At 42.3% G+C, this 27,460-nt stretch overlaps 1 protein-coding gene across 1 annotated transcript in view; it reads right to left on the bottom strand.

The window, feature by feature from the left end:
* The window catches only part of AGBL1 (AGBL carboxypeptidase 1), a gene marked incomplete at its 5' end in the record, with an annotated part of 1,093,821 nt that overhangs the window by 317,692 nt on the left and 748,669 nt on the right, over nucleotides 1–27,460 (bottom strand). Inside the window, one exon of the mRNA XM_082254318.1 lies at nucleotides 11,471–11,634. Within this exon, the coding sequence (XP_082110444.1) occupies nucleotides 11,471–11,634 (164 nt within the window). The remainder of the gene's footprint in view (nucleotides 1–11,470; nucleotides 11,635–27,460) is intronic.

Raw genomic sequence — 27,460 nt, 5'->3', positions numbered from 1 at the left:
GGGGTGGATTTTCATTGGGGGGGATTTATACTTAGGAGGTGCGCATACAGATTAATGCTCAATTTTTATTGGGGGGGGGGATTTTTGCTGACACATAATGCTCATATATCTTGGGGGGGGAGCAAATTGGTATATTTGCCCTGGGCTCTAGATGACCTTGTCCCGGCACTGCGTACATGATTATATAAACATAATTTGCAGCGCTAACAATAATGATATACAAAACACACCAATATAGTGCAAAAATGAAAAAAAATTATATATAGAAAAAAATAAGAAAAATTAAAAATGTATTTTTTCAAAAGTCCACTTTCAATGCATATAATGGAAAACTAACAGTCCCAATCCAGTAATGCAACACCACTATGTGATGGAAGGTGTCTCATCGAGAAGAAGTTCATAATCACCACATGAGCCGTCACCAGCATAGAGAATGGACTCTTACCGGAACAAGCGGACTCTAATCTCCAATTTACCAGTTGTGTATTAGGTATGCATGGTAATGATTACCCTTGAAAAAGTCACGAGGTGTGTGACGCAACACGTCGGGAGGAGCCAGGTGACGTCACTTCCTGGTCTACGGCCATGACCAGAAGTAGTTCTTTTCCTACACTCCGCGAGCTGCGGCAGAGCGTCAATGAGTTTTTAAATGTAAGTTACTATGTTTTTTTAAAAATAATATGTGGATATACTACACCATGAGCCCCCTTCTTGTCATTTACATCTATATGAGGGAGAGTGACCAGTGAATGCAGTTCGGGTTTACCTACATCCACTTCCCCTGGGTATTTGTTAAAGGCTTGGCTGGAGTCTCAGCATTTATCCACACTAATCAACCCCCTGGATCATCTGATTAAGGCTTGTCAGGAGACATAGCTGTTACACTACGCCTGTTATCATTCACTTTAAGGTGAGCGGCCATTTTTTACCAGTGTTTGGATTCACTGCGGTTATCAGTCACATTGGTGAAAATATTGGAATTGAGTGTATACTACGTCACTCACATCACGATCACAAGTCACATCTGCATCGTTTTGCACCTTATGCTTTAAGCTGGACTTTTTAGCACTTTCATTGCTTTGCACTTTGCTTATGTTGTGATATTATAAGCACCATACTATTGTATTCACCTTCTGCACTTGTGCAATTTAATTATCATTAAAACAACTAGCATTTTATTGTACACATATGGATACACAAGAGTCATCACCAGCACTTTCATCTTATTTTTATATTTTTTAATTTTTTTATGCTATTTATGTGAAGATTATATGATATTTATTTCTTTTTTGCACTTATCTGGATACGTATTTATTCATGTTTTTATACGCATTTATTCATACAAGATATTCATGGAATTTAGCGCTGATTTAATCTATATACGCAATGATTATAATGTAAGATTCCACCATAACATTAAAATAGAAATGCCCACAAAGTGTAAATCCAAGGGAAACTTTTATAAAAAGAAAAAAGTAAAACTTCTCACATGTGAATCGTGAAAACAGCGCTGTACATATAAAACATTTCCAAGCAAAGTTGTAAGTATCTCAAGGTGATACAAACTATTCAAACAGGCGTAATGACGTCACATACATTAGCCCCGCCCAAGAGTAGTTTTACTGTTTGCTTTTAATAAAAGTTTCTTACTAATTTCTAATTTTTATTAAAAGCAAAGAGTAAAATTACTCTTGGGTGGAGCTAACTCTCTATTAAAAGCAAAGAGTAAAATTACTCTTGGGCGGAGCTACCGTACATGACGTCACCACGCCTGTTTGAATAGTTTGTATTACCTGAAGATACTTGCAACGTTGCTTGGGGATGTTTTATATGTACAGCACGGTTTTCAAGACTCACATGTGACCCCTGACCCTCTGTCTGTACAGTGCTGATTGCACCTTCCCGTGAAAAAAAAAAAAAAAGCAACTTTCTACAATACAGACTCAACTGAGCATGTGCAGAGTAACTCTAAAGGCTCTGTCTTATCAGGAGATGAATTGGGGACTGTGGAAGAAGGGGAGGGGGATCAGAGAAGATGGGATCAAACAGCCTTTTTACACAATGTTGACGATTACCCCCACAGTTAGAATAACAAGCATGCTTTACTGCATATACAGACAGATTTTACCGTTGTGGGTTTAGTAACACTTTAAATACCACCAATAGAAATCTCTATCTATCTCAAAAAATAAGAAAAAATGAATTTAGGTACAGTGATGCATGATGGAGTAACTGTCAGTGATTGAAAAATGGATTGGTAATGAAGGGGGATCACAAGGTGGAATGCAAGTGGTTAAAGCGGCAATTCCTTCAAACACTTCTTCTTTGCAAATGCCGTCCTTCTTGAAACATTTGCAGAGCAACCAGCGCCTGCAATAAGAAACCAATGGAACCAGGAGCTGCTACCACATGGCGATGCCACCAAAAGCATTCAAATCCAACAGAATACTGGGATGTATAAAAAGGGGATTCACTCCAGAAATAAAGAGATTATTCTCCCACTCTACAAGACTCTGGTCCGGCCACATCTGGAGTATGCCGTCCAGTTCTGGGCACCGGTCCTCAGGAAGGATGTGCTGGAACTGGAGAAAGTCCAAAGAAGGGCAACAAAAATAATTAGGGGAATGGAGGACTTCAGCTATGAGGAAAGAGTACAAGCACTGAACTTATTCTCTCTGGAGAAGAGACGCTTGAGGGGGGATATGCTGTCAATGTACAAATACTGTACTGGTGATGACCCTAGTATAAGGAACAAACTTTTCAGAGTAAGGGAATACAATAAGACACGTGGCCACTCACTAAAACTAGAGGAAAAACATTTTAACCATAAAAAACGTAAAGGGTTCTTTACTGTCAGAGCAGTAAGGATGTAGAATTCTCTTCCACAAGCAAGGGTCATCAGCAGGGAGCATCAATAGTTTCAAAAAACTATTAGATGGGCACCTTTAAGACAACAAAATACAGGGGTATACAATGTACGGTTAACAGCAAACACACACACACACACACACACACATCATGGGTTAAACTGGATGGACTGGTGTATTTTTTCAACCTCACAAACTATGTAACTATGTAAAAGGAATGTTCTCAATGGTTCAGGGTTATAAAACCATACTGTACATCCTAAAACATTCCTTATGGCAATTTACGGAAACAATACACAATCTAATACAATATTTTATTTTTCTTTCTGTTCAGTAATTTGCCCTTTAAGTGCACAATGATGCCAGTGGGGCATCCGATGACTGTGTGTTCACTCCAAATTTATTAAACTTCAACAAGGTTTACATGCACTGTTTTTCCTTTACCTTTTTTACAGCAGCAGCATATCTCATGACTAAAGCTGCACAATGTCAGATGATCATAAGGAAAGGGTTTTGTGCTTCCAGGGTTCCTATTAAATATCTGATCTGACAAGAGAGCAGCTAATGCAGTACATTCTGCTAGTGCATTTGCTCAGAAGTCAACTCATATATTAGCAATCCTACATGATGTGTATGAAATATAGACACTTGCCTTCTCTTCCAAATAATGTTTCCAAAAAGTAAAAATTGAAAAATGTTTTGTTCATTATACCGATCAACCAATGTGCAAGTCAGAAAGGTCCCTTTCCGGTGTGATGGCAATATAAAAAGGACCTCCAGAAGGTCAAGTAATGTGCATCTGAACCTACAGTTGTTGGAATACAGTGAGGTTGATTTATTAAAGTCAAATAAACAGTGCACTTTGCAAAGTGCAGTTGCAATCTGCAATTGCAGTTGCTCCAAAGCTTTGTAAATGAGATACAATTTAATTTTGCAAAAAATACCTAATCACGTGCAAGGAAAATAAACAAGCTGCATTTTTTGCTTGCACATGATTGGATGATGGAAGTCAGCAGAGCTTCTGCTTGTTTAAGAAGGCTCTTACAGAATGCAACTGCACTTTGTCTATTTTCCTTTAGTAAATCAACCCCTTTGTCTTTTCTCTGTATAATAAAAGTTAATTTTCCTGTCTGCAGTTAAGCAGCAGATTAACCAGATGTGGACTTTCTGTTCTGTGGGCTATATACAGAATTTATAACAACAGCACAAAAGCAAGACATGGGGGTTGATTTAGTAAAGGCGACTAGGCTGTTCACTCTTCAATGGAACTTTCACTTTGCAGTGAATACTGCCTTTGTAAAGGTTCAGTTTTTTTTAAAATAATAAACATAGTATACTTACCTGCTTTGAGCATTGGTTTTGCCTTTAAGACACGGGAAGTCTTTTTTTGGGTCAAGGGCCAGCCGGCGAACGTGCTTGCTGGTCACTCAGGCCTCCTGGTGGGACGGGGGTGAGGGGTGGACGTTCTCTCCCGATGCTTGTAATAACAGGCAAGTGGCTAATTAGACGCATTGGTTGTTATTAGAAGAAAGCAGACTGTCGGCTCTAAAAAATGTTACCGGATGATGCCTGCAGCTGCTGGCATCACCCCGGTAAAACCACTTGAAGCAAATGGCTGCGGTTTTGCGTTACGTCAGCGTCAAGGCGTTAAACTTTATTGAACATTATATTTTTTCTTTCAAAAGACGTATGCTAAACCAAAAAGCCTACAGAGATAAACAGCCTCCCTTCCATTTGTTTGAAATGAATAGTGACATTAGATCCGGTAACGTGCATTTCTCTTTGAACACTACAAATCCCATAGTTCATAGTCCATCTTAGATGTGAGCAAGAAGGACATTCCTACATACAGTGGAACCATGGAGAGCAAACGTAGCCACCCTCTAACTCGCTCCTTCATCAGAACCAACTCCAAAATGCATTACTGCCCCACATGCATTCCAGCATTGTTCCTGAAGCCAGGTGGCCATCTTGCCCACGCGCTTCCCCTCCTTCGGATACAGCTTCTGGCCGGCTTTCTCCATCTAGAGACAAAGGATTGATCAAGAATCTGACTATGCTGACTGACATGCCTAATTTATCTTGGATCATGTAAGTGTTTTTAACCATTGTTTTATAATTAAATAAATACTGCGGAATGCTGCACTTAAGAAGAAGCTTTCCAACCAAGTGACTGCTGTGACTGCCAACCACAATGGTCACATATTCAAAAATGCCCGCCTCCGTCTCACGGTATTTAGATCTACTAAAAGGGCAAGAAGGTGTTGGTGGGAATGGGTTAAATAGGATTAAAAGTCACTTGAAGTAACTGGATTAGCTAGACAACTAATTTTTGGGGAAGAAAGCAATGGTAGCCACCATATTTCTCTAACTAAAAGTTTTCTTTAATTTAAAGACCCATTTATAGTAGAGTAAGAAAATATCGATATGTCCTTTTACCAAACTCTAAAGAACTACAACAAAGGAAAAGTCATCTTTATTTGTATTGTCAGTGTGAGAAAAAACTATCATCCTATTCCCCTCTTGGGGAAAGAGAAGTGTCTTCCTCACAGTCCCAGCCACATATGTCCTGACAATTCCACCTGGCTGCAGCATGCAGAATATTGATTCTGACTCTTCAGGATCATACTGCAGAAGCAATTAATCCCAGAAAACTTGACCAGACAGCCCTGTTCCATTTTCTCTTCCTTTAGGCATAGAGTTTAAAAAAAGAAAAGAAAAGAAAAAAAAAAAAGCCTGAAGTCGGTTGAGGAGACCCATCACGAACCAAGGCGGGAGAAGACAAGAAGAGAAATAATTTCTGACAAGTGGAAATGTCTGATGTCAAAGGCACAGGCTGAAAAGCCAATTCAGTGCCAACATGAGACATCTTGACTTCAGCAGAGCTGTGTCAGAGACAAACTGTATGACTAAACAACAAGCTTGACTTGGCGGAATGAAATGTGAGATAAAGATATTACGAACTCAATGGAGAATGGACAAAGTGGAATTACTGTAAAAATAAAGAACAAGAACAAATGGAATCACCACATGTATCACATATATGTAACATTATTGTTAACAAGGTAAATGAGGCGGTATGTATTTAATCACAGGACGTACCAGTTTTTTGCAATTGTCTAACTGTTGCATGGCTGCTATAAATGAGGTGCTGTACCAAACGTAATGGAAAAGTGGGCATCATTTTTTAATTACCTTTTAGGTTGCTCGACTTTCATATGTTGGTACAGTAACTCTTCCTCTATGGTAACTCTTCTTCTTTTTCATTGCAGGTAAATAATGGATTCCAAGCAGAAGCAACATACTGTCATTAAGCTCTTGATGAAGGAGGGGTGCAGTCTGTCTGACATCCAGAGGAGGCTACAGAATGTTTGAAGAGCGACACTCCTGAAAATGTCTTCATCCATCTGTGCACATTGCTCTTGTCAATGGCAATTTTGTAGCTGTCTGTGGATGTCGGACAGCCTGCACCCCTCTTTCATCAATAACTCAATAGTGGCACATTGCTTCTGCTTGGAATCCATTTTTTATCTGCAAAAAAAAAAAGAGATAGTACAGAAGAAGAGTTAAATTTGAATGACTTATATGGTAATAAAAAAGTTATGCCCACGTTTGCATTCCTTTTGGGTAATGGCTCCAACGGAAAAAAACTAGTAAAATCCTATTTAAAATGACTTGCAGTTACAATTGGCTATTGAAAAAATAAAGAAAAAATGGCGTAGCAGACCCCCCAAAATCCGTACCGCCCCCCCCCCCCTCCTGACCCATACCAGGCTACATGCCCTCAACATGGAGGAGTTGGGGACAAGGGTCTCTTCCCAACAACCCTGGGCTGTGATTGTCAGGGTCTGCGGGTGGGGGACTTATTGGAATCTGGAAGCCCCCTTTAACAAGGGGCCCCTAGATCCCACCCTCTGGGTATCGGGTACATAGTAAAAAAAATAGTAGCCTTCGATTGTCAATACCGAAAAATAGAAAAAAAATTAAAAACGCTCCACCAGCAGTTTAGACATTGATGGCTGTGTGTTGAGTTATTTTGAGGGGACAGCAAAGTTACACTGTTATACAAGCTGTACACTCACTACTTTACATTGTAGCAAAGTGTCATTTCTTCAGTGTTGTCACATGAAAAGATAGAATAAAATATTTACAAAAATGTGAGGGGTGTACTCACTTTTGTGAGATACTGTAGGTGTATTTCAGCCATGCCGCTACTTGTCTGATATTCAGCTTCAAAGTCCAGCTTTGGGAATTGGACAAAATGTACCATTGGGGTTGGGCCCCCATCAGCATTGTAAGGGCTAAATGCTTGTTAGGTCTAGGGCAGTCATGGCGAACCTTGGCACCCCAGATGTTTTGAACTACATTTCCCATGATGCTCAGCAACACCGCATAGTGCATGATCATCATGGGAAATTAAGTTCCAAAACCAAAGTTTGCCATCACTGGTCTAGGGGGACCTGCAGAGGCTCCATTACTTACCTTACACCCCACTCTGGCCAACACAGGAGTGGATGCATGGCAAGAGGGAGCCTCCATGAGCGAGGAGTAAGGGTACTCCTTGTTCCTGCACCCTTACACCTAATGAGCAGTTAAGCCTTGCAGTGCGGAGGGGGCACTGCAAGGGAAGATTTTGCCTAATTCTTGGGGCTGGGCTCTAAAGCGGTATTAAACCCAAAAACAAAAATGTAATAGATTGCACCTTATCAATCATTAGATGTGGTGGCTGCATTCGTTTTCTTTTCTTAAGCTTTCCCCCTCTATTTTCCCCTGGTGATCTGGCCTATAACACATCTCCAGTATCAGAGTGCCTCCACTCTGGGATGAAGGCGCGCAGGGGGCACCTTTGGACAGCAGCATTGCCAGGCAGGGGGAGGAAAGAGTGTTAGATGGATTAGAAGAATTAACCACTTAAGCCCCGGAAGATTTTACCCCCTTCCTGACCAGGGCCTATTTTGCGATTCGGCACTGTGTGACTTTAACGGACAATTGTGCGGTCGTGCGACACTGTACCTAAACGAATTTGGCATCCTTTTTTTCCCACAAACAGAGCTTTCTTTTGGTGGTATTTTATCACCAGTGCGATTTTTTGATCATGCGCTATAAACAAAAAAAAGAGCGTCAATTTTGCAAAAATAACAATATTTTTCAAATTTTTTTATATGAAATTCCCCCCCAAAAAAATTTAAAAATCTAATTTTTTAACATTTTAGGGCAATTTTTTTTTATCATATGTTTGGTAAAAAAAATCGCAAAAAGCGTATTTTGATTGGTTTGCGCAAAAGTTATTGCGTTTACTAACAAAGGGAAAGATTTTTGTCACTTTTGTTGTTTTTTTTTAACGCGTAATGGCGGCGATCTTTTTTTTTGCGGGACTGCGACATTGCGGCGGACAGATCGGACCCTTGACTGACATTTTTGACACTTTTGGGGGTACCAGTGACATTACTACAGTAATCAGTGCTATACATATGCACTGTTACTGTAAAAATGACACTGGCAGTGAAGGAGTTAACTTTATTGGAGAGGGAGGGGTTAAGTGTGTCCCTAGGGGCGTGCTTCTAACTGTGATTGGATGTGGCTGTGTGTGTAACAGCAGAGATCAACGGTCCTACATAGTAGAACCGTTTGATCACCATTCTTACACAGGGGAGACTGACAGGCGGCTTTGTTTACACTAGCCGCCTGCCTTTTTCCCGCTGTCACGGACGATCGCGAGTGCCCGGAGGACATTGGGTCTGCCGGGCACACACGCGGTGGGGTCCGTGACCGAGCAGGAGCGGGATCGCGCCTCCGGGGCGCGCGCTCGCACACAAAACCCTTACAGGCTAGAGACGTAGCCCTACGTCGCTTTGCCTGTGAGGGGCTGACTGCCGACGTAAATAGTCGTGCGGCAGTCGGCAAGTGGTTAAATACACTAACAAATCAAAGCCAAACTCTAGATAACACTTTATAAGCAGTTAAAGCAAAAAAAAAAAAAAAAAAGGTGGTAAAAAAGTTTTACATGAATAAATAAAAGCGGATCACTGTAAGGGCCCCTGCTAGTGGTGAATTGTTTGTCTCATCCCTCTAACTGAAAAAACAACAGACGTACTGCCTGTATCACCATATGAAAATAGAAGAAAGCCAGAGAAGAAAATGAATGCAGCCATCACATCTAAGAACTGGTAATCTGCAATATAATAAATGTTTGCTTCTGGGATTATTACTGCTTCAATGTTTGGCACTGTTTTATGTAAATCCATAAAATTTATAGAATATACAGAACTTCTGTACCAAATACACACAGTTAAGCACCAACATATTAAGCCCTGTGAACACCGCTGCTTCCATAATTATTATATTTAACTGGTGTGTCTGTAATTACTGTAACAGGAGATAGTTGAAAACAATTGCAAATAGACCCAATTTGGCAGATTGGACATATCACTTCTCTAATTGCAAGATATAATGAAACACTGTGCCAGTAGACTGCAGCCATTGCGAATAATAATCCGTTTTTTTTACTCTTGTATCTTTATAAAATTGTATTTCAATACGGCTCAATGTACTTTTGGAAGATCACACAGTTTTTGGGGGAATGATAATCAGAAAAAAGTAAATCTCAAAACGATAGTTACCATGACTACTTAGAAAGGCTCAGGATCATGCCCGCAGGCTATTTTGTGTGCTTTTTCTGTATGTCTGCATTTACGCATGCAAGCAAGTTTTCCTGAACATTGGAAGCCCTTACAGATTCTGGGAACTCTTCTCCCTATCGGTCATATTTGAATTCAGCATGTCTGAGCCACATCATTCATTCACAGAGATAAACTACAAGTCCAATCTTCCCCCATGGCAGAGAGACTGTAGTCCTCAATGGAGCACAAGTGCGGTGATGTGGTGATGTAGTCCACTGATACTTCCTCCTGCTCTGTAGATGCAGGTCCGTATCTTGGAAGACACCTGAGCTGGAGGAACAGTCTGCAGGAGCCTGACCACTGGACCTGTGGCCACTGATCGATGCTTCAATGTTTTGCAGGCTCCAATGCAAAGAAACAAACAATACTTTTTTGCCATTTATTTTTCTTTTGAAAAGGTAGAATTTTCCTTAAAAGTATAATTAACAGCAAAACGTTTTTTTTAAACATCTAGGACGCCGCTCTCTCAACCTGACTTGTGTAGATAGAGGAGCCTCCTCTATGACCACGCCCCAGTGGGCAGGATGAAACGCGTCAGCGGGCATGGTTAGCGGAATAGCACTGTCTGAGGCTGCCTAGCATATCATCAACATGAGTTGGGTTAGGAGAGCAGCGTCCTGGATATTTTACAATACAGTTTACCGCTGGATGAGTTAGTTGGGATGCCAGCAACCCCACATCTCAGGACCAGGGGGAGAGAGCTTATTTTCCTGCTTGGAGTGGCACTTTTTAGTTTTTCGAACAGGGTAGAGAGGGATTAGAACACCTGTCAGGTTTTTATTGCTGTCTGTGCCCCCGTTTGGGAGATTCACCCTCTCCATTTGCCCTGTTTACCATTATCACCCAAGTAAAAGAAATCCCACATTTTGGGTTGCTCCCAGAAAAGGAATAGAGGGGGAATCTTCCAAAGGGGACATTAATTCTGGTGTCAGCCAGAAATTCCCACACTTTAGAGAGATTTATCCTCACATCCTGTTTTGGCTTTGGGACAGGAAGTGAATGGAAATCAGATGGCAACCTGACAAAACCCTCCCTTACTCTATCCAAAATTAAAAAAAAAAAAGTGTTGCCTCTAGTTCTACTTTAACCCTTTTGCACTTGCACCTCCCGGCCCTTGAAGAGGTTTCAGATGCCGGGAGTAGGGGTGGGGTTATGGTCATGTGACCGCCGCGATTGGCTGTCACGGAAATCACATGATCAGAAAGCTTCTGATTACAAGAAGCATTTGGTAGCTTTCCATTAGCCGCTGGCAACTGTGCTGGAAGCCTACAAGGCTTGTGCTCTCAGCATAGCTGTGTCTGCAGATTGGTGCGCAAATATGCGGGTGTTCGACGCCAAGGCCCACCTGTCGAGAGGCCGCAGATTTACACACTGTCAGCACAGTAAAGTCTTACTAATCTACAACTTATATGCAGCCTGGTAAAGTGAATTCCAGATGACAGTGAACCTTTTCAAATACAAGACAGCAATGGCAGCTTATTTCTATCCATACATATACTAAAAGCTGCCCCAGACCAATAATGGATGAAAAGGTCCAATTGTTGATAAAAGAAAAGTCATATAAAAACAGCCAACATATTTCAGGAGCAACAACACCTAGCCTTCATCATGGCTCAACAATGGATACAACTTAGGTAAACTCAGAGAAAACAGATCTGTATTACAACCAATACTGGAGGAACAACCTGAGCGCAATGATGAGCAGCAATGTCAACTGACGGGTTCCATTTAAAGTAAATTAGTCCAAATACCACGGACAATGGTGTGGCTTACTAAGAGGAACCTTCAGATAAACAACATCATATTTTTATCATCTTGTTTCCTTGTTTCTTCATATAAAATATTTCAAACTTGCATTATTTTGATACAACACGCAAGAAATAAGTCTAAGCCAATTATAAAAGTAGACCTCAGAGACCTTACCTGGTCCGTGGATTGTCAGAGCTCTCGTTTTCTGCCTCTAGTAGCTCCTCTAACTGAGGAAGCATGGCTGAACTGTTGTAAAGTGCTTTAGACTGAAGTATCAGGAGTCCCAGACAAAATTTCGCTCCCATTTCTTCAAGCTCCTTAGTTCCAACCTGTAAGCCCTGTGAAGGATGGAGATAAGATGGAAATGAGCAGACCACCATCAATCTTCAAGATAAACAACTGGCAATAGAATTGGCTCACATTAATTGAACTAAGTTCCATGAAATCATTAATAACTTCTACATCTGCATTTAGACCACTTTTAATAGAAGATGATGAAACAGCACTATTTATCTAATGGTAGAAAGGAAACCACCTTGTTTGCTTAAACTTTTTTTTTTTTACTTTGTTGCAAAGTGAAAAACACCGAAAAGTAGACAGGCACACTGGGCTGGATAAAGCTATTAAAGAATAAAGTAGAACTCTAAGAAAAACCTTGTTTTTACATTTTGGATTGAGTAAGGGAGGGTTATAACCCTTGCCAGTTTGTGTTGCCATCTGTATCCCATTGGGGAGATTTACCTTTGCTTCCTGTCCCATAGCCAAACAGGGAGAGAGAGGAAATATCTGCAAATTAAGGGCTCTTTTACAAAAGCGTTAATGTTTAAAGCAGCCTAAAAGCATAATAATGCACCTATAGTGTTAATGAGCATTTAGGATGTGTTTTACAGGCATTCATGTTGGGTCAGGCAACACTTCTCAAACTCCCTGTGTGTGTTTTATTTTACAATGTTAAAATGGGAAAGAATTGCTTTTGACGCTTTGCAAAAACACCGCAATTGCATTGCAAATGCCATGGGCGTGTTTACAATGCGTTTAAGGTATGGTTGTGGAGCATTTCAATAGAAGTGAATAGAGGCAGTTGCAAAGTGTCAACGGTTGCCAAACTCTGCAGGCAGCGTTATTTTTGCCTCGCCGCAACATGAAACAACGCTAATGCTGCAATGTGAACACCTCTATCCGCTCCCTAGTGATACAATTTTGAGTGGCAGTAATAAGCATTCGGGAAGCGTTAAAAACGCTGCCCAACACTTTATTTTCAACGCCTGTGTGAAAGAGCCCTAAAGAAATCCTTTGGGGACCCACAGGACACCAGAACTAGAGTTCCTAATGGAAGATTTCCCTCTTTTACTGTTCTGGGGACAACCCAAAATTTGGGATGTTCTTTTACTTTCACCTTCAATAATAATGGTAAAGCTATACTTTAAGGGCTGGTATACCCCGCAAATTTACACATTCCCATGTGTTCCATATTTGACAGCCTATACATTTTAATGGGTATGGCATTTGCAACTTTTAAACATTGTGTAGTACTGGTTTGGTGCCCGTAAATGCATGCACTATGTTAGATGTGTTTGGAGTGCCATTAACAACTAGAGATGGGCTAAACACCCCCCAGTTTGGTTCACACCAGAACTTTCAAACATCGCAAAAGTGTAGACCCGAACCACGAACCATATTAAACTCTATGGGACCCCAACTTGAAAAATAAAAAGTCTAATTTTTAAAGGCTTATATGCAGGTTATTGGCCATAAAAAGGATGTGGGGGTCTGGGTACTGCCTTGGGGGACATATACCAATGGAATAAAAAAAAAAAAAAAAACGATTGGTTTTAAAAGAGCAGTGATTTTACTGATGCTTAAAGTGAAACAATTAAAAATCCTTGAAATATAGTGCCTGGGGGGTCTCCTTTGTCTGCCTGTAAAGTGGAGCATCTGTGCCATGTATAGAACCTGCTGCAGCAAATATGACCTTTATGAAGAAAAAAATATGACATTTAAATTGATTTTCCCTGCAAGCTTTCTTTATTTTATAAACAATGGCTTGGGGAGCCAGTCAGTACGATGAGGCCACAATTTAGTGCACTTGGAACAAGATTAGAGATTTTTTGAATAAATTCTGGTGTCTCTTGGCAGACTTTGGATTGAAATAACAGTTTTACACCACAGTGAGCAAACCTTATGTGAAGAAGCCAAATTATAGTACACTCAGGCCAAGATTAACTATTTGATTTTAGATAAAGTCTGGTGTCTCTTTCACAGACTTTGGATAGAAGTAACAGGTGCAGAAAAAATTGCTCTTTGGCTGTTGATGGTGCCTTCACACCGTAACCTTATAGAGGTACTCTTGATGAAAGCTAGAATTGGCCTTGATGTAAACATTTTTAATTTAATGGTCCTGTCACAAAGTTGCAGACTAATTAGTCTTTGGAAGTTCATGGCGCCTTCACCCCATAAACTTATAGAGGCAGAATAGGCCCCTCTGGCAGCTGTGGTGGACTGCACACTAGTGTCAGCTTGGGTCATAGAGAATGAGGAGGATGAGGATGGTTTAGTAAGCCAGTCAACCACCTTCTCTGCATGCTGTGGCTGGATAGCATGGGCAACATCACAAAACAGAGACAAATGTTCCCTGCCTGAGGACGGACCATGTCTACCTTTGCTTTTGGACTCAGACGCTTATAGCAAAGGGAATATTTGCCTCTCCGTATTGGCCTCCCAGACATGATGGGGGTGGGGGGGCTTATTTCCCAAATTTCATAGAAACCTAAGGGCAGACACTACAATTACAATACAATTTCAATACAGTAGGAATCAGAGGGTCCTGCTTGATAAAGCTAATAATCTAATGGGGAGGGTCAAAAGATACATAATGTAATTTCCGTGGGGGATGAGCTGATGGAGAAAAGTATAAAGCCAGTTGTTAGGTGGGAGCAGGGCAGGACTCTCTATAGAAAAGGTTTTTCAGGGATTGTCTAAAAGTGGACAGATGAACTAGGAGGTAGTCGGAATGATTGGGGTAGAGAGTTCCAGAGGATGGAAGAAGCTGGGGAGAAGTTCTGGAGGCGAGCAGGGGAGGAGGTACCAAGGGAGCTAGAGAGCAGGAGGTCTTGGGAGGAATTAAGAGGACAATTTGGTTGATATTTTTAGACTAGGTTAGTGATGTAGCTGGGGCAAGGTTGTGGATGGCTCTGTAAATTGTTAGTATTTTGAATCTAATTAGTTGGGTGAGCAGAAGCCAGTGCAGGGATTAGAAGAGGGGAGAACTAGACACTAAATGGTTGGTAAGGTGGATGATCCTGGCAGCATCATTTATGATGGACTGAAAGGGGATAGCCTATGTAGGTAGGTAAGCTGATGAGGGAGGAGTTGCAGTAGTGGAGGCAAGAGATGACCAGTGAGTAGGCTAGGAGCTTTGTGGTGTCATTGGTTAGGAAAGGGAGTATTTTGAAGATGAGGAGGTTGAGGCGGCAAGCTTTGGATAGTGATTGGATGTGGGGCTGAAAGTAGAGTCCATGATAACATCTAGCACCTTGGCTAGAGGGGACGGGTTGATAGTTGAGCCATCAATCTTGACAGAGAAGTCAGGGGAAGAGGCACGTGGGGGAGGAAATATTATGAGTTAGTTTTTGAATAGACTGAATTTGAGGGATTGGTGTGACATCTAGTCTGATATGTCTGTTAGTAAATTAGTGATGCATGAGGAGACCGATGGAGTGATTTGAGGGGTAGAGAATTTGATTTGGGTGTCATCAGCGTACAAAGTGGTATTGAAAGCCATGAGAGGCTATAAACTGACCCAGGGGGGGAATGTAGATCGAGAATATGACACACAGGATTGGGTATACTTCAGCTATACCTGAACTTTTTACCAGCAGGAGTTCCCAAAATAACAGATTGCAGACACCAAGCAGTTGGGTTTAGAGTTGAGCGGACACCTGGATGTCCGTGTTCGGCGGGTTTGGCCGAACTTGAAAAAAAAGTCCGGGTCCGTGTCCCGGACTTTTTTCGAACTTTACCCGGACACCGAACCCCATTGAAGTCAATGGGGACCCGAACTTTCAGGCACTAAAATGGCTCTAAAAAAAAACAATGGAAAGGGCTAGAGTGCTGCAAATGGCAGCAAAATGTAGTTAAGAGCATGGCAAGTGCTCTTAAAAAAATTCCCCTTTAAATGTGTAATTTTTAAATAGCAGATTAGAACAGCAATCTATAGTAAAATGTAGCTGAAGCTGCACACAACAGACTGATAAAAATATATTTGTTTCTCCCTCCTCCTCCTCCTCCTCAGTGGGCTCAAGTGAGGGCAAAAAGATTGTTCACTGCACCACCCCCCACACAGCAAAATCGATGTAGATCATTAACGGACGATTGTTCTGTCCTGTTTCTCCAAATCTCTCCCTGCCTAATCTCTCCAGCCTGTCCCTAAAATGCTCAAATATCTTTCCCTGCCTACACTCCGACCTGTCCCTGCATTCTTTTCAGCACAATGTTGTTTTTCCCTGTCTGTCCCTAATCAGCAGCAGCCAGCACCGTTATGATGTGTGCTCTCTCCCTACTCTACAGCAGACTGACGCACCGCGCTGTGTCTCTCGAGCTTATAAAGACCTGGGTCACATGCTTCAGCTGGCCAATCACAGCTCCTAATACATTAGTAGGCATGGCTGTGATGGCGCACACCAGTTAAACGCTTGTTGATTGGCTGTTGAAAGCCCGCCATTAAAAGCGCGCCATTACATACAAAACAGGAAATAAAATTACCGAACACGGATTTTAAACCCGAACATACAGTAAAGTTTTCGGGGCCGTGTCCGGGTAACAAAAATCCAATTATCCGGTACGGACCCGAATAATACAGTCCGTGTTCGCTCAACACTAGTTGGGTTATATGGTGCACTAAAACTTCTTGGATAATGCAAAGTATGCTGACTTCCCTGTGTAGATTTCATGTTTTATTTTCTCTACTATACCTTTAAGTAATCTATAGTTAAACAGATTCCTCCAACCCACTTCCGATAATCATCTCACAGTTGGAGCACCACTCCTTGCAGTATAAATATAGAATTATCCTGAATTGAAGTGCTAGACAGAAATGTTTCCTGCGGGTAGGTTGATATTACAGTGAGATAAAAGGAAACCTAATTGAAGGTCTCATCAAACAGTAGGTCATGCTCGTGTAGAAGAGCAGGTGCTGAAACAAGTGGAGACTGTATGCCAGATCGGAATGACATCAGCAAGAGGCACATCATCAGGATTACAGACCAGATTCAGCTCTTTATTAGAATAACAGCCATCCCCTTTCATTCCTATGGGGGAATGCTGTGCATAAAGGCATTGAAGAGATAAACCCATTCTGAGTACTTCATAGGAGGATTCGGTGTCTGCTTGGAATGCTGATACATTCGGAAACAATTTTATTTTTGTCTTGCAAAATAAAAACCGTGGTAAGCTATTGAAGGCATGAAAGGTGAATTTGTCCTTTTCAAATTGAAATTAGTATTTAATTCACTGTCCTATTCGAAATGATAATTTAATGCGTTAACTATGAATAGTTATGGCTTCTTTACACATTTTTTTTGGCACATCAACATGGGTTGTGTTGAGTGTGCCCCTTCATCTTTAATGGGCCTTTAGCATGCAACAGTGGGCTAAAATATTTGCAAAAGTGGAAATAAGTGCAGTGCTAATCTGTTCAAAGAGACAGTGTCCACATCCAAGGAGAGAGTTTAAAAACAGTCTTCAACTAATACAATCTTCTATTAGTGCTGTGGAGACCACAGACACCAAACCACACAGCCTCTTACCGATTCACACAGACCCTCATTACAAAGGTCGATGTAGGCAGCAGATCCTATATAAGGTGCAAATGGCAGTAAAATCCTCTCAGCGTTCCTCCTCAGTACTCCTCTCCCTTGGTCTCCATAATCCAATTGGGTCATGTGGAGATAAGCAGGACACAGTGTCCTGCTTATCTCCGCTAGATAGGGCTTATTGGCTCTATACTTGTGAATTAGGTCTTAAATCTTATTTTGATTGCATGGGAATGTAATATTCTTTGCAAAGGGAATTTTCACCACATTAACTAAGCTAAAGAAATGTTCCTTGCAATACGAACAACCTATTTGTCTTTAGTAAATCAACCCCAATATGTCTTCTCAAAATAGGGCTTATTGGCTCTCTACTTGTGAATTGATCTTTAAATCTTATTTTTTTTGTATATATCTTTTTATTAAGATTTTCAACATGAAAATACAAACAGTAGGGAAGTACAATTCTCATGAGTAGGTGTCAAGAACATTAATGAACACAATATGAACACAATATTCAACAAGTGCAAGTGTAATAATAACACTCATAAGTACACTTCCTATGGTCACAATCGATTGCATATTGGAATCCAGAGAACCTACGTTGTGTATTACCAGCCAACCGCCACTAGATGTCGCCTACATCATAAATTAAGCAAGAAGAGAAAGAGATCCCTTTGGTAAGGTCGTATGCCACCGGTATCCGGTCGTCCCAGAGAAGTACACCCCCAATGGGAACTACACTGTGTCCAACTCTGGGACGCCAGACACCCGCAGGGCAGACCCCTAGTACCGTAATGGAGTTGGATCATAATTATAACCCGTTCAGCCAAGAAATCCATTTAAATCTTATTTTGATTTCACAGGATTGGGCAGTGGCTGCCAGTCCATTGGGGGTGCAGGGGCGCCGCCCCCCCTATCCATGCATCGGGCCCCCTAATCTACATGCAGGGCACCGGACGCATGGATTCCAATGGGTTTTTTTTTTTGAAGCTCTAATAGGCTTCAAAAAAGGGTGGGCTCGGGGTGCAGAGCACTGCACCCTGAGCCCCACCCAGTTGTGTGACAATAGCAAATAAATATTCGCTATTGCCACACTGATTCTCCTCCTGGCCAATCAGGAAGCAGGTCCTGAGACCTGTTTCCCGATTGGCCGAAAGGAGAAGCCATGCTATTGGCCAAGGAGGAGGAGGAGGGAGGAGACGCAGGGGAAGCCCGACCCATGGAGGAGACTGAGGGGGAAGCCGCCGCTGCCTGCCCTCCACATGTCAGTCCAGAGTGAGTGAGCCGGCGACCGGGGGGGGGGGTATGGTGTGCGGGCTGGAGCTGGTGTGGTCGGGGGGGGGGCATGGTGTGCAGGCTGGAGCTGGTGTGGTCGGGTGGGGGGGGGGGGGCATGGAGCACCAGCCACCACTGGGGTTGGGTATTCGATGCAAAGGGAATTTTCACCAAATTCACAAAGCTAAGGGAAAGTACCCTTACAAAGTCAACATCCTTTGGTAAATCAACACCTATATGTCAAAGCATATACACAGACCGGGGCTTTTCTGTTGCTGCATTGAATAGCGTTCTAAACAAACATCAATGATGGTTTTCTCCAAAGGTGGAGCTCTACTTTAATTACTCTCTGCCCCATTAAAACAAGAATAATGGAAGCCAGCATACTGGGAGCAATAAATGCCGCACATCAAAACTGTGAAAACCCGCAGAAGACAACACTTGGGGAGAGATAAACAGCAAGAATGTAAATGTTATCAGCATTTACTGGCATACAGTAGACTAAATGAATCCCTTACCCTCGAGAGATGGAACCCCAGGTGGGCATTCATGCATTAATAAACTGTCTGTCTCCTACAATTAGGCCAACTGATTTCAAGCCATTGTTCACACTCTGTATATTTATCACTTCAATCTGAAAGGTTGGATTGCGAAAAATAACAACACTCATGATGGCTGCCACTGACTGCCTGAATTATATATGATCGCCTGCAGAAAGCATTAACAACTCCTTGGTTCTCTCAAAGCTCGTATATCAAAGCTGTTTTCTGCACCTGTTGCTCCCAGGAGTGGAGCGTGTGTGAGAGACCCGTGGAAGCCATGTGCTAATTTATCAGCAGCACAGAGGCAGCAATCGCGGGAAGTCAATGAGCTATACAGACCGCTCATTAAATTATCATTTTTCTGTTTGCTTTTTTTTTTTTCCTAACGACCTCTAAGTTTACAAGTGTTGCACCCGCTGCTCTGCACACAAAGTATTTTTGACATCTTGGATTGAGCTGAAAGGTAAAACGGAACGTTGGAACGGAACATGCTTTTTATTATTATTATTATTGTACAGGATTTATCTTAGGGGTGTCAAATTCAATTTCATCACGGGCCTCATCAGCATTATGGTTGTATCAGTTGTATCTGTAAGGCTGGCCATACATGTTCAATGTTTTTTGTACAGTTTTTCAACCTTAACCAGTTCCCGACCGGCAGCCGCCTTTTTACTGCGGCAGAGCGGCCCTCCTGCACGAAACGACGTAGACCTACGTCGGTCGTGCGCCTGCAGTTAAGGGACGAGTGTGCGCCGCCGGCGGTGCACTCCCGCCCCCACTCGGCAGCGGGGATTCCGATTCATGGGGCAGGTGGCTCAGATTTCCACCTGACACCCACGATCGCTCCCTGCTGAGAGAGAAGAACGGTCAGCTGTTGTAAACACAGCCGATCGTTCTTCTCCCTGGAATGATCACAGAGCCCATGTGATCCTTCTATGTAGGATCACAGGTCTTTGTGATCATATCACAAGTTACGCCCCCATACAGTTAGAAACACGCCCCTAGGTACACATTTAACCCCTTGATCACCCGTTGTGTTAGCCCTTTCCCTGCCAGTGTCATTATTACAGTAAAAGTGCATATTTTTAGCACTGATTACTGTAGCAATGTCACTGGTCCCCCCAAAAGTGTCAAAAATGTTAGTTAGGGGTCCGATCTGTCCACCACAATTTCGCAGTCCTGCTAAAAATCACAGATCGCCGCCATTGCCAGTAAAAAAAAAAAAAAAACAATAAAAATGACATAAATCTTTCCCGTAGTTAGTAGACGTGATAACTTTTGCGCAAACCAATCAAAATACGATTATTGCGATTTTTTTTCACCAAAAATATGTAAAATATGTAGCAGAAAACAAATTGGCCTAAAATGTTAAAAAATTTTGATTTTTAATTTTTTTTGTGAGAATGTTATATAGCAGAAAGTAAAAATATTGTCACTCTTTTTTTGTTTACAGCGCAAAAAATAAAAATCACACCAAAAGAAAGCTCTATTTGTGGGAAAAAAAGGACATCCATTTTATTTGGGTACAGCATTGCATGACCGCGCAATTGTCCATTAAAATAACGCAGTGCTGAATCATAAAATATGGCCTGGTCATTAAGGGGGGAAATCTTCCGGTCCAGAAGCGGTTAACCACTTGAAGATCAGCCCTATTTCTGACATTTGCTGCTTACAAGTTAAAATCAGTATTTTTTACTAGAAAATGACTTAGAACCCCTAAACATTATTTAACCACTTGCCGACTAGCCGCAAGCAGTTATAGTATTATTTGCACAGAGCACTTTTATTATTACTGGTACTAATATATTATGTATGCTTATTTTTACATTATGATTGGTGGAATATATATGTTTTGAACATGTGCTGCTCATCGCATGTAACTTGCGGTCTATTTATTTATCTTTACGGTATGACCCAAGATGGTTTAAAGCAGCAACAGTTCTTAATTTAACATTTTTTTTACACTTTTGTTTTGGCGCAAGTGTATTTATATTCACATATAGTTATACGGCGGCAGGTCGGCAAGTTCCCGCAACTCGCTGTTCCTGTAAGACGATCCACGAGAGCACTCCTGGGGGGCTTGCGCATGCCCACTCGCCAGCGGGGAAGCCGATCCACGGTGGCCATTATTGCCGCCGGGAACCAGCGATCGCTCCCTGTGAACAGAGAATGGCAGCCCGCTGTTGTAAACACTGCAGACCGTTGTTCTCTTAAGGCTCCATGTACACGGGACGTTGGAAATGGCCGTTTAGGAGCAGTTGGGCGTTTTTTTTAGAAGCCCCTGAACGCAGCTCCATGTTATCTTATCTGTCCATGTACACATGGTCGTTTACAGTCATTTGCAGGCAGTTGCGTTCAGGGACTTTTTTTAGAACGCAATTATTTGCGTTCGAACGTGTGTTTCCTGGCGTTTCAAACGCAGAAACGCGGCCGAACGTGACTGAACGTGATGAACCTACGTTCAGCCACGTTATACGTTTTTTTTCTTCCATTCAAAATCAATGGTTCCCTATGGGAGCCTATTGATTTGAATGGAATTCGCACCGCAAGTCGGATCCGATTTGCAGTGCGACCTGCACTGTGAGAATCTTGAGGGGGAACTCCACGCCAAAAATGGGAAAAAAACTGCGTGGGGGTCCCCCCCAGGTTCCAAACCAGGCCCTTCGGGTCCGGTATGGAATTTGAGGGTAGCCCCACGCCGAAAAAACGGCGTGGGGTCCCCCCGAAAATCCATACCAGACCCTTATCCGAACATACAGCCCAGCAGGCCAGGAAAGGGGAGGGGACGAGCAAGCGGCCCCACCCCCCCTGGACCACACCAGGCTACATGCCCTCAACATGGGGGGGTGTTGGTGCTTTGGGGCAGGGGGAGCTCTGCACCCCCCACCTCAAAGCACCTTGCCCCCATGTTGATGAGGACAAGGGCCTCATCCCCACAACCCTGGCCGGTGGTTGTGGGGGTCTGCGGGCAGGGGGCTCATCGGAATCTGGAAGCCCCCTTTAACAAGGGAGCCCCCCAGATCCCGGACCCCCTCCCTATGTGAATGGGTATGGGGTACACTGTACCCCTACTTATTCACCACATAAAAGGCAGTGTATGGAAATAACGACAGGAGACATTTTGGAAAGTTTATTAAAAATCTTCATCCGGCTCTTCTTGTCTTCTCCTCCCCGGGGGTCTTCTGCTCTTTTGCTGTCCGCTCCTCTCCGGGGTCTTCTGCTCTTTTGCTGTCCGCCCTTCTGATGTCCTCTCTTCTCTTCTTTTCTTCTCCTCTCCGGTCTTCTGCTCTTTTGCTGTCGGCTCTTCTTCTTCCTCCGGTCCTCCTCCGACGACGTCTCCGGTGATTATGCCGGTCTCCGGTCTCTGCAGCTTATTATATAGCCATTAGGGGTGTGGCCCCTGATGGTGTCATCGGGAGGCCCCGCCCCCTCATGTCACAAAGCACCAACACCCCCCCATGTTGAGGGCATGTGGCCTGGTGTGGTCCAGGTGGGGGTGGGGCCGCTTGCTCGTCCCCTCCCCTTTCCTGGCCTGCTGGGCTGCATGCTCAGATAAGGGTCTGGTATGGATTTTGGGGGGGACCCCACGCCATTTTTTCGGCGTGGGGCTTCCCTCAAATTCCATACCGGATCCGAAGGGCATGGTTTGGAACCTGGGGGTGACACCCACGCAGTTTTTTTTCCCATTTTTGGCATGGAGTTCCCCCTCAAGATTCTCACAGTGCAGGTCGTGCCGCAAGTCGGATCCGACTTGCGGTGCGACTTCCATTCAAATCAATAGGCTCCCATAGGGAACCATTGATTTTGAATGGAGGCAGAAAAACGCTGCTAAAAGCAACATGGCCAAACGTGCAATAACGCAAATGGAAAAAGCTACTGAAAGCACGTTTAACAGCTGCTTTTTCCCGGGGTCAGAAATAGCTTTGCAGGACGTTTTTTCTAACGTCCCGTGTACATGGAGCCTAACAGTGCATTTTTTTAGCACTGATTACTCTAGTAATGTCACTGGTCCCACCAAAAGTGTCAAAAATGTCAGTTAGGAGTCCGATCAGTCCTCCGCAATGTCGCAGTCCCCCTAAAAATAGATGATCCCCGCCAATTATTAGTAAAAAAATAATAATAAATAAAAATTACATAAATCTTTCCCCTAGTTTGTAGACAGGATAACTTTTGTGCAAACCAATCAAAATACGCTTTTTGGGATTTCTTTTTACCAAAAATATGTAGCAGAATACAAATTGGCCTAAAATGATGAAAACATTAGATTTTTACTTTTTTTTTTTGGGAGGGGATGTTATATAACAGAAAGTGAAAAATATTGTTTTTTTTTTTTTTCAGAATTGTCACTCTTTTTTTGTCCATCACAAAAAAATGGCCTGGTCATATATATATATATATATATATATATATATATACATATACATATAAATATATATATATATATATACATACACATATATATATATATAAATATACATATATATATATATATATATATATATATATATGTACATACATATATATATATATATATATATATATATATATATATATATGTACATATATATATATATATATATATATATATATATATATATATATATATATATATATATATATTATATATATATATATATATATATATATATATATATATATATATATATATATATATATATTATATATATATATATATATATATATATATATATATATATATATATATATATATATATATATATATATATATATATATATATATATATATATATATATATATATTTTATTTAATTTTTTAGCAGAGACCCTAGAGAATAAAATGGCAGTCATTGCAATATTTTATGTCACACCGTATTTGTGCAATTTATTTGGAAATAAAATACTTTAATGAATTACAAAAAAAAAAAAAAACAGTAAACTTAGCCCCATTTTTTGCATATACGTTACACTGAGTAAATAGATTCCTGACATGTCATGTTTTAAAATTGTGCACGCTCGTGGAATGGTGACAAACTTTTGTACCTTACAAATCTCCATAGACGACATTATAAACATTTTTTACGGTTACCTGTTCAGAGTTAAAGAGGAGGTCTAGTGCTAGAATTATTGTTCTTGCTCTAACGATCACAGCACTACCTCACATGTGTGGTTTAAACACTGTTCACATTTTCAGGCGCGACTTATCTATGCGTTCACTTTGGTGCGCGAGCACAGAGGGAAGGATTTATTTATTTTATTTATTTATTTATGTTACACTGTCCCTTTATTTTTTTATCACTTTTATTGCTGTCACAAGGAATGTAAACATAATTTGTGACAGTAATAGGCAGTGACAGGTACTCTTTATGGAGAGATCTGGGGTCTATAAGACCCCAAAACCCTCCTCTGCACTTGAAGGTTTTTAAAACGCCAAGATCGGCATTTTTTAATACTTTCGATTTTTGAAAAATGATGCCATTAGCTCCCCCGAGTTAGCCTAGAAGTAATGTTGTGACATCACCTCCAGGTTACTATAACCGAGACCCGATCAAAGCCGATTACAGCTTTGTTTCGGGTCTCCAGCCAGCCAGTGGACATGCCGGCTGGTTGCTCGAATCTCCCGGTGGGACAGGAGAGCCCGGGCGACAGACAGAAAGTGGGGGGGAGGGGCTCCCCTCACACTGCTTGCAATAACAGCTGAGCGGCTGCTTAGCCACATCAATTGCTATTACTAGAGAGCCGTCCATCAGCTCTAAAAAAACAATACAACTACTTGAAGCTAATGATGTACAGGTACGTAATTTGTCAGAAAGTGGTTAAACTATGTAGTGCAAGGGCCTGCCTAATCTGATACAATTGAAAGCTGTTTAGTTTTGACCTTATATTATATGTTTTTTGGCAAATCTAAAGGAAAATTGTACAAGACGATTAAACATATATGGCCAGCCTAAGACTGGATGTCCAGAGCACCCCACTCCCCCTTACATCACAGTGCAACCCCCCTTGCCTTGTGCTGCTGCCAAGACAAAGCTGGGAAGCAGGGAGTGCATGGTCTGGAGGAGGACCAGAGAAGGACTGCAGCTGCCAGAGTCTACTGCAGGGGTGTCAAACACCACTTCCATCGCGGGCCGCATCAGCATTATGGTTTCCCTCAAAGGGCCGGTTATATCTGTAAGATTAGATGTCCAGAGCCCCCCACGCCCCCTTACACCCTTACATCACAATGCACCCCCTTACCAGAGGGTGGATCTGGGAAAAAGTGCAGGGTCTGGAGGAGAACCAGAGAAGGGCAGGAGCCAGCTTCCAGAGTCTGATGAATGCTGAGACCAGGGGAACCAGAGGCAAGGTGGTGTTGCTGCTGCACAGAGAGGTGCAGGATCTGTAGGAGGAGTTCTGCCCTCCTCTCTGATGCAGACTGCTGAAGAGGAGGGGGGGCAAAGACAAGCCTTTCTGCAGCTGCACAGAGTACTGCAGGATCTGGCAAAGGAGTTCTGTCCTCTCTGCTGCTGACTACAGAGAAAAGGTGGGGGCAGAGACAAGGGGGCTGCCACAGCTGCATGAGAGGTGTGAGGGCCACATGAAATGACCTGGGGGGGCCGCATTCGCCCCGCCGGCCTTGTGTTTGACACCTGTGGTCTACTGAATGCTGCGACCAGGGGAGGCAGAAGGAGGCAGGGGAGCGGCTCTTGGTTATGATTGAGCACATTCTCATTGTGTGAAACGCGTTAACCCGTGCAGTCTGTCAGTGTCATGTGTGTGTCATGCTGGGATTTCCAATAAAGGATTTGGGACTAGCCGTGGTGAGTAGGGATGATCAAACTTTTGAAAAGTTTGGTTCGACCAGAACACCCGAATTTCAGGAAAGTTCGGTTCGGATTCCAGAACCCCATTGAAATCAATGGGACCCGAACTTCTGGAATCAAAAAAACCCATTTTGAAGCCCTAAAACCCAACAAATGCCCCAAAAAAGTGCCTAGGGTTCTGGGTCATGCCCCAGGGACTATTAATCACACAAAAAAAAGTTCTCAAAAACTGTCGTTTTTGATAGAGAGCCAATTATTGAAAAAAAAAAAGAGAGAATTCTTTGGATTTAGTGTCTGGGGGGGGGGGGGGTCTAAAAGGTGTACCTGTGAAGTTTCAGCTCTGTAGCATGTCCAGAACCAGAATTATAGCATACCAAACCTTCAAAAATGACTTTTTTGCTTAACCGCACCTTTCTTTTGCTCCTAATCAACGGCTCAGCCAATGTGTATGATGGGGACATAATGCAGTGCACTGGGAACAAGAATAGAGGTTTTTTTGGAAAAAGGTGCTGTCTCTTTAAATGTGCATATACTTAACGGGTGTATTTCCACAATGGGGCTATTATTACCAAATGTTTTCAAGAAGTCCAAAGATGTATGTAATTGCACTTTATTTCATGTAAAATGGTGTTTGGTGCACTTTAACTTGAATTCTCACAAGAAACAGACTTATATGCACGGATACATTGAGGGTTAGGGTTAGGGGTAGGGGCCACAATGTAGTGTAGAGTGAAGATTAGAGATGTTTTGGATGAATACTGTTGTCTCTTGACTTTGAATAGAAGTAAAGGATGCTTAAAAATTGGGCCTTTGGTGGTGCCGACGATGCCTTGACACCATATCCCTATGAAAGTGCTGGTAATGAAGGCAATAATTGCCTTTGTAAGGAAAAAAAATTACAATGATATGGATCTGTGTGACAGGTGCGCAAAAATTGTTGTTTGGGTGTTGGCGGAGCCATACCACTGTAAGCCCAAAGAGCTGGTGTTGAAGAAGGCGTACAAATTATGAAGGTGTGCACATGTAGAACAGGTGCGCAAACATGGTAGTTTTGGTGTTGGCGGAGCCTCCCCACCATAACCCCAAAGAGCTGGCTTTGAAGGAGGCCCAAAAATTGTAAAGGTGTGCACCTGTGGAACAGGTTCGCAAACATGGTAGTTTTTGTTTAGCATAGCCTCCCTACCTTAACCCCAAAGAGCTGGTGTTGAAGGAGGCCCAAAAATTGTAAAGGTGTGCACCTGTGGAACAGGTTCGCAAACATGGTAGTTTTTGCTTAGCATAGCCTCCCCACCTTAACCCGAAAGAGCTGGTGTTGAAGGAGGCCCAAAAATTGTAAAGGTGTGCACCTGTGGAACAGGTTCGCAAACATGGTAGTTTTTGTTTAGCATAGCCTCCCCACCTTAAACCCAAAGAGCTGGTGTTGAAGGAGGCCCAAAAATTGTAAAGGTGTGCACCTGTGGAACAGGTTCGCAAACATGGTAGTTTTTGTTTAGCATAGCCTCCCCACCATAACCCCAAAGAGCTGGTGTTGAAGGAGGCCCAAAAATTGTAAAGGTGTGCACCTGTGGAACTGGTTTGCAAACATGGTAGTTTTTGTTTAGCATAGCCTCCCCACCTTAACTCCAAAGAGCTGGTGTTGAAGGAGGCCCAAAAATTGTAAAGGTGTGCACCTGTGGAACAGGTGCGCAAACATGGTAGTTTTTGTTATAACCAAAATGAGGTTCTGTGAACGTAAAGAGAATGAGAGGAGGGTTT

This window comes from Pelophylax lessonae, assembly GCF_965119305.1.
Source record: "Pelophylax lessonae genome assembly, chromosome: 4".
NCBI classification, from domain to species: domain Eukaryota; kingdom Metazoa; phylum Chordata; class Amphibia; order Anura; family Ranidae; genus Pelophylax; species Pelophylax lessonae.
The sequence above is the reverse complement of the archived record's forward strand: the minus strand, read 5'-3'. Positions and strand labels throughout refer to the sequence as shown.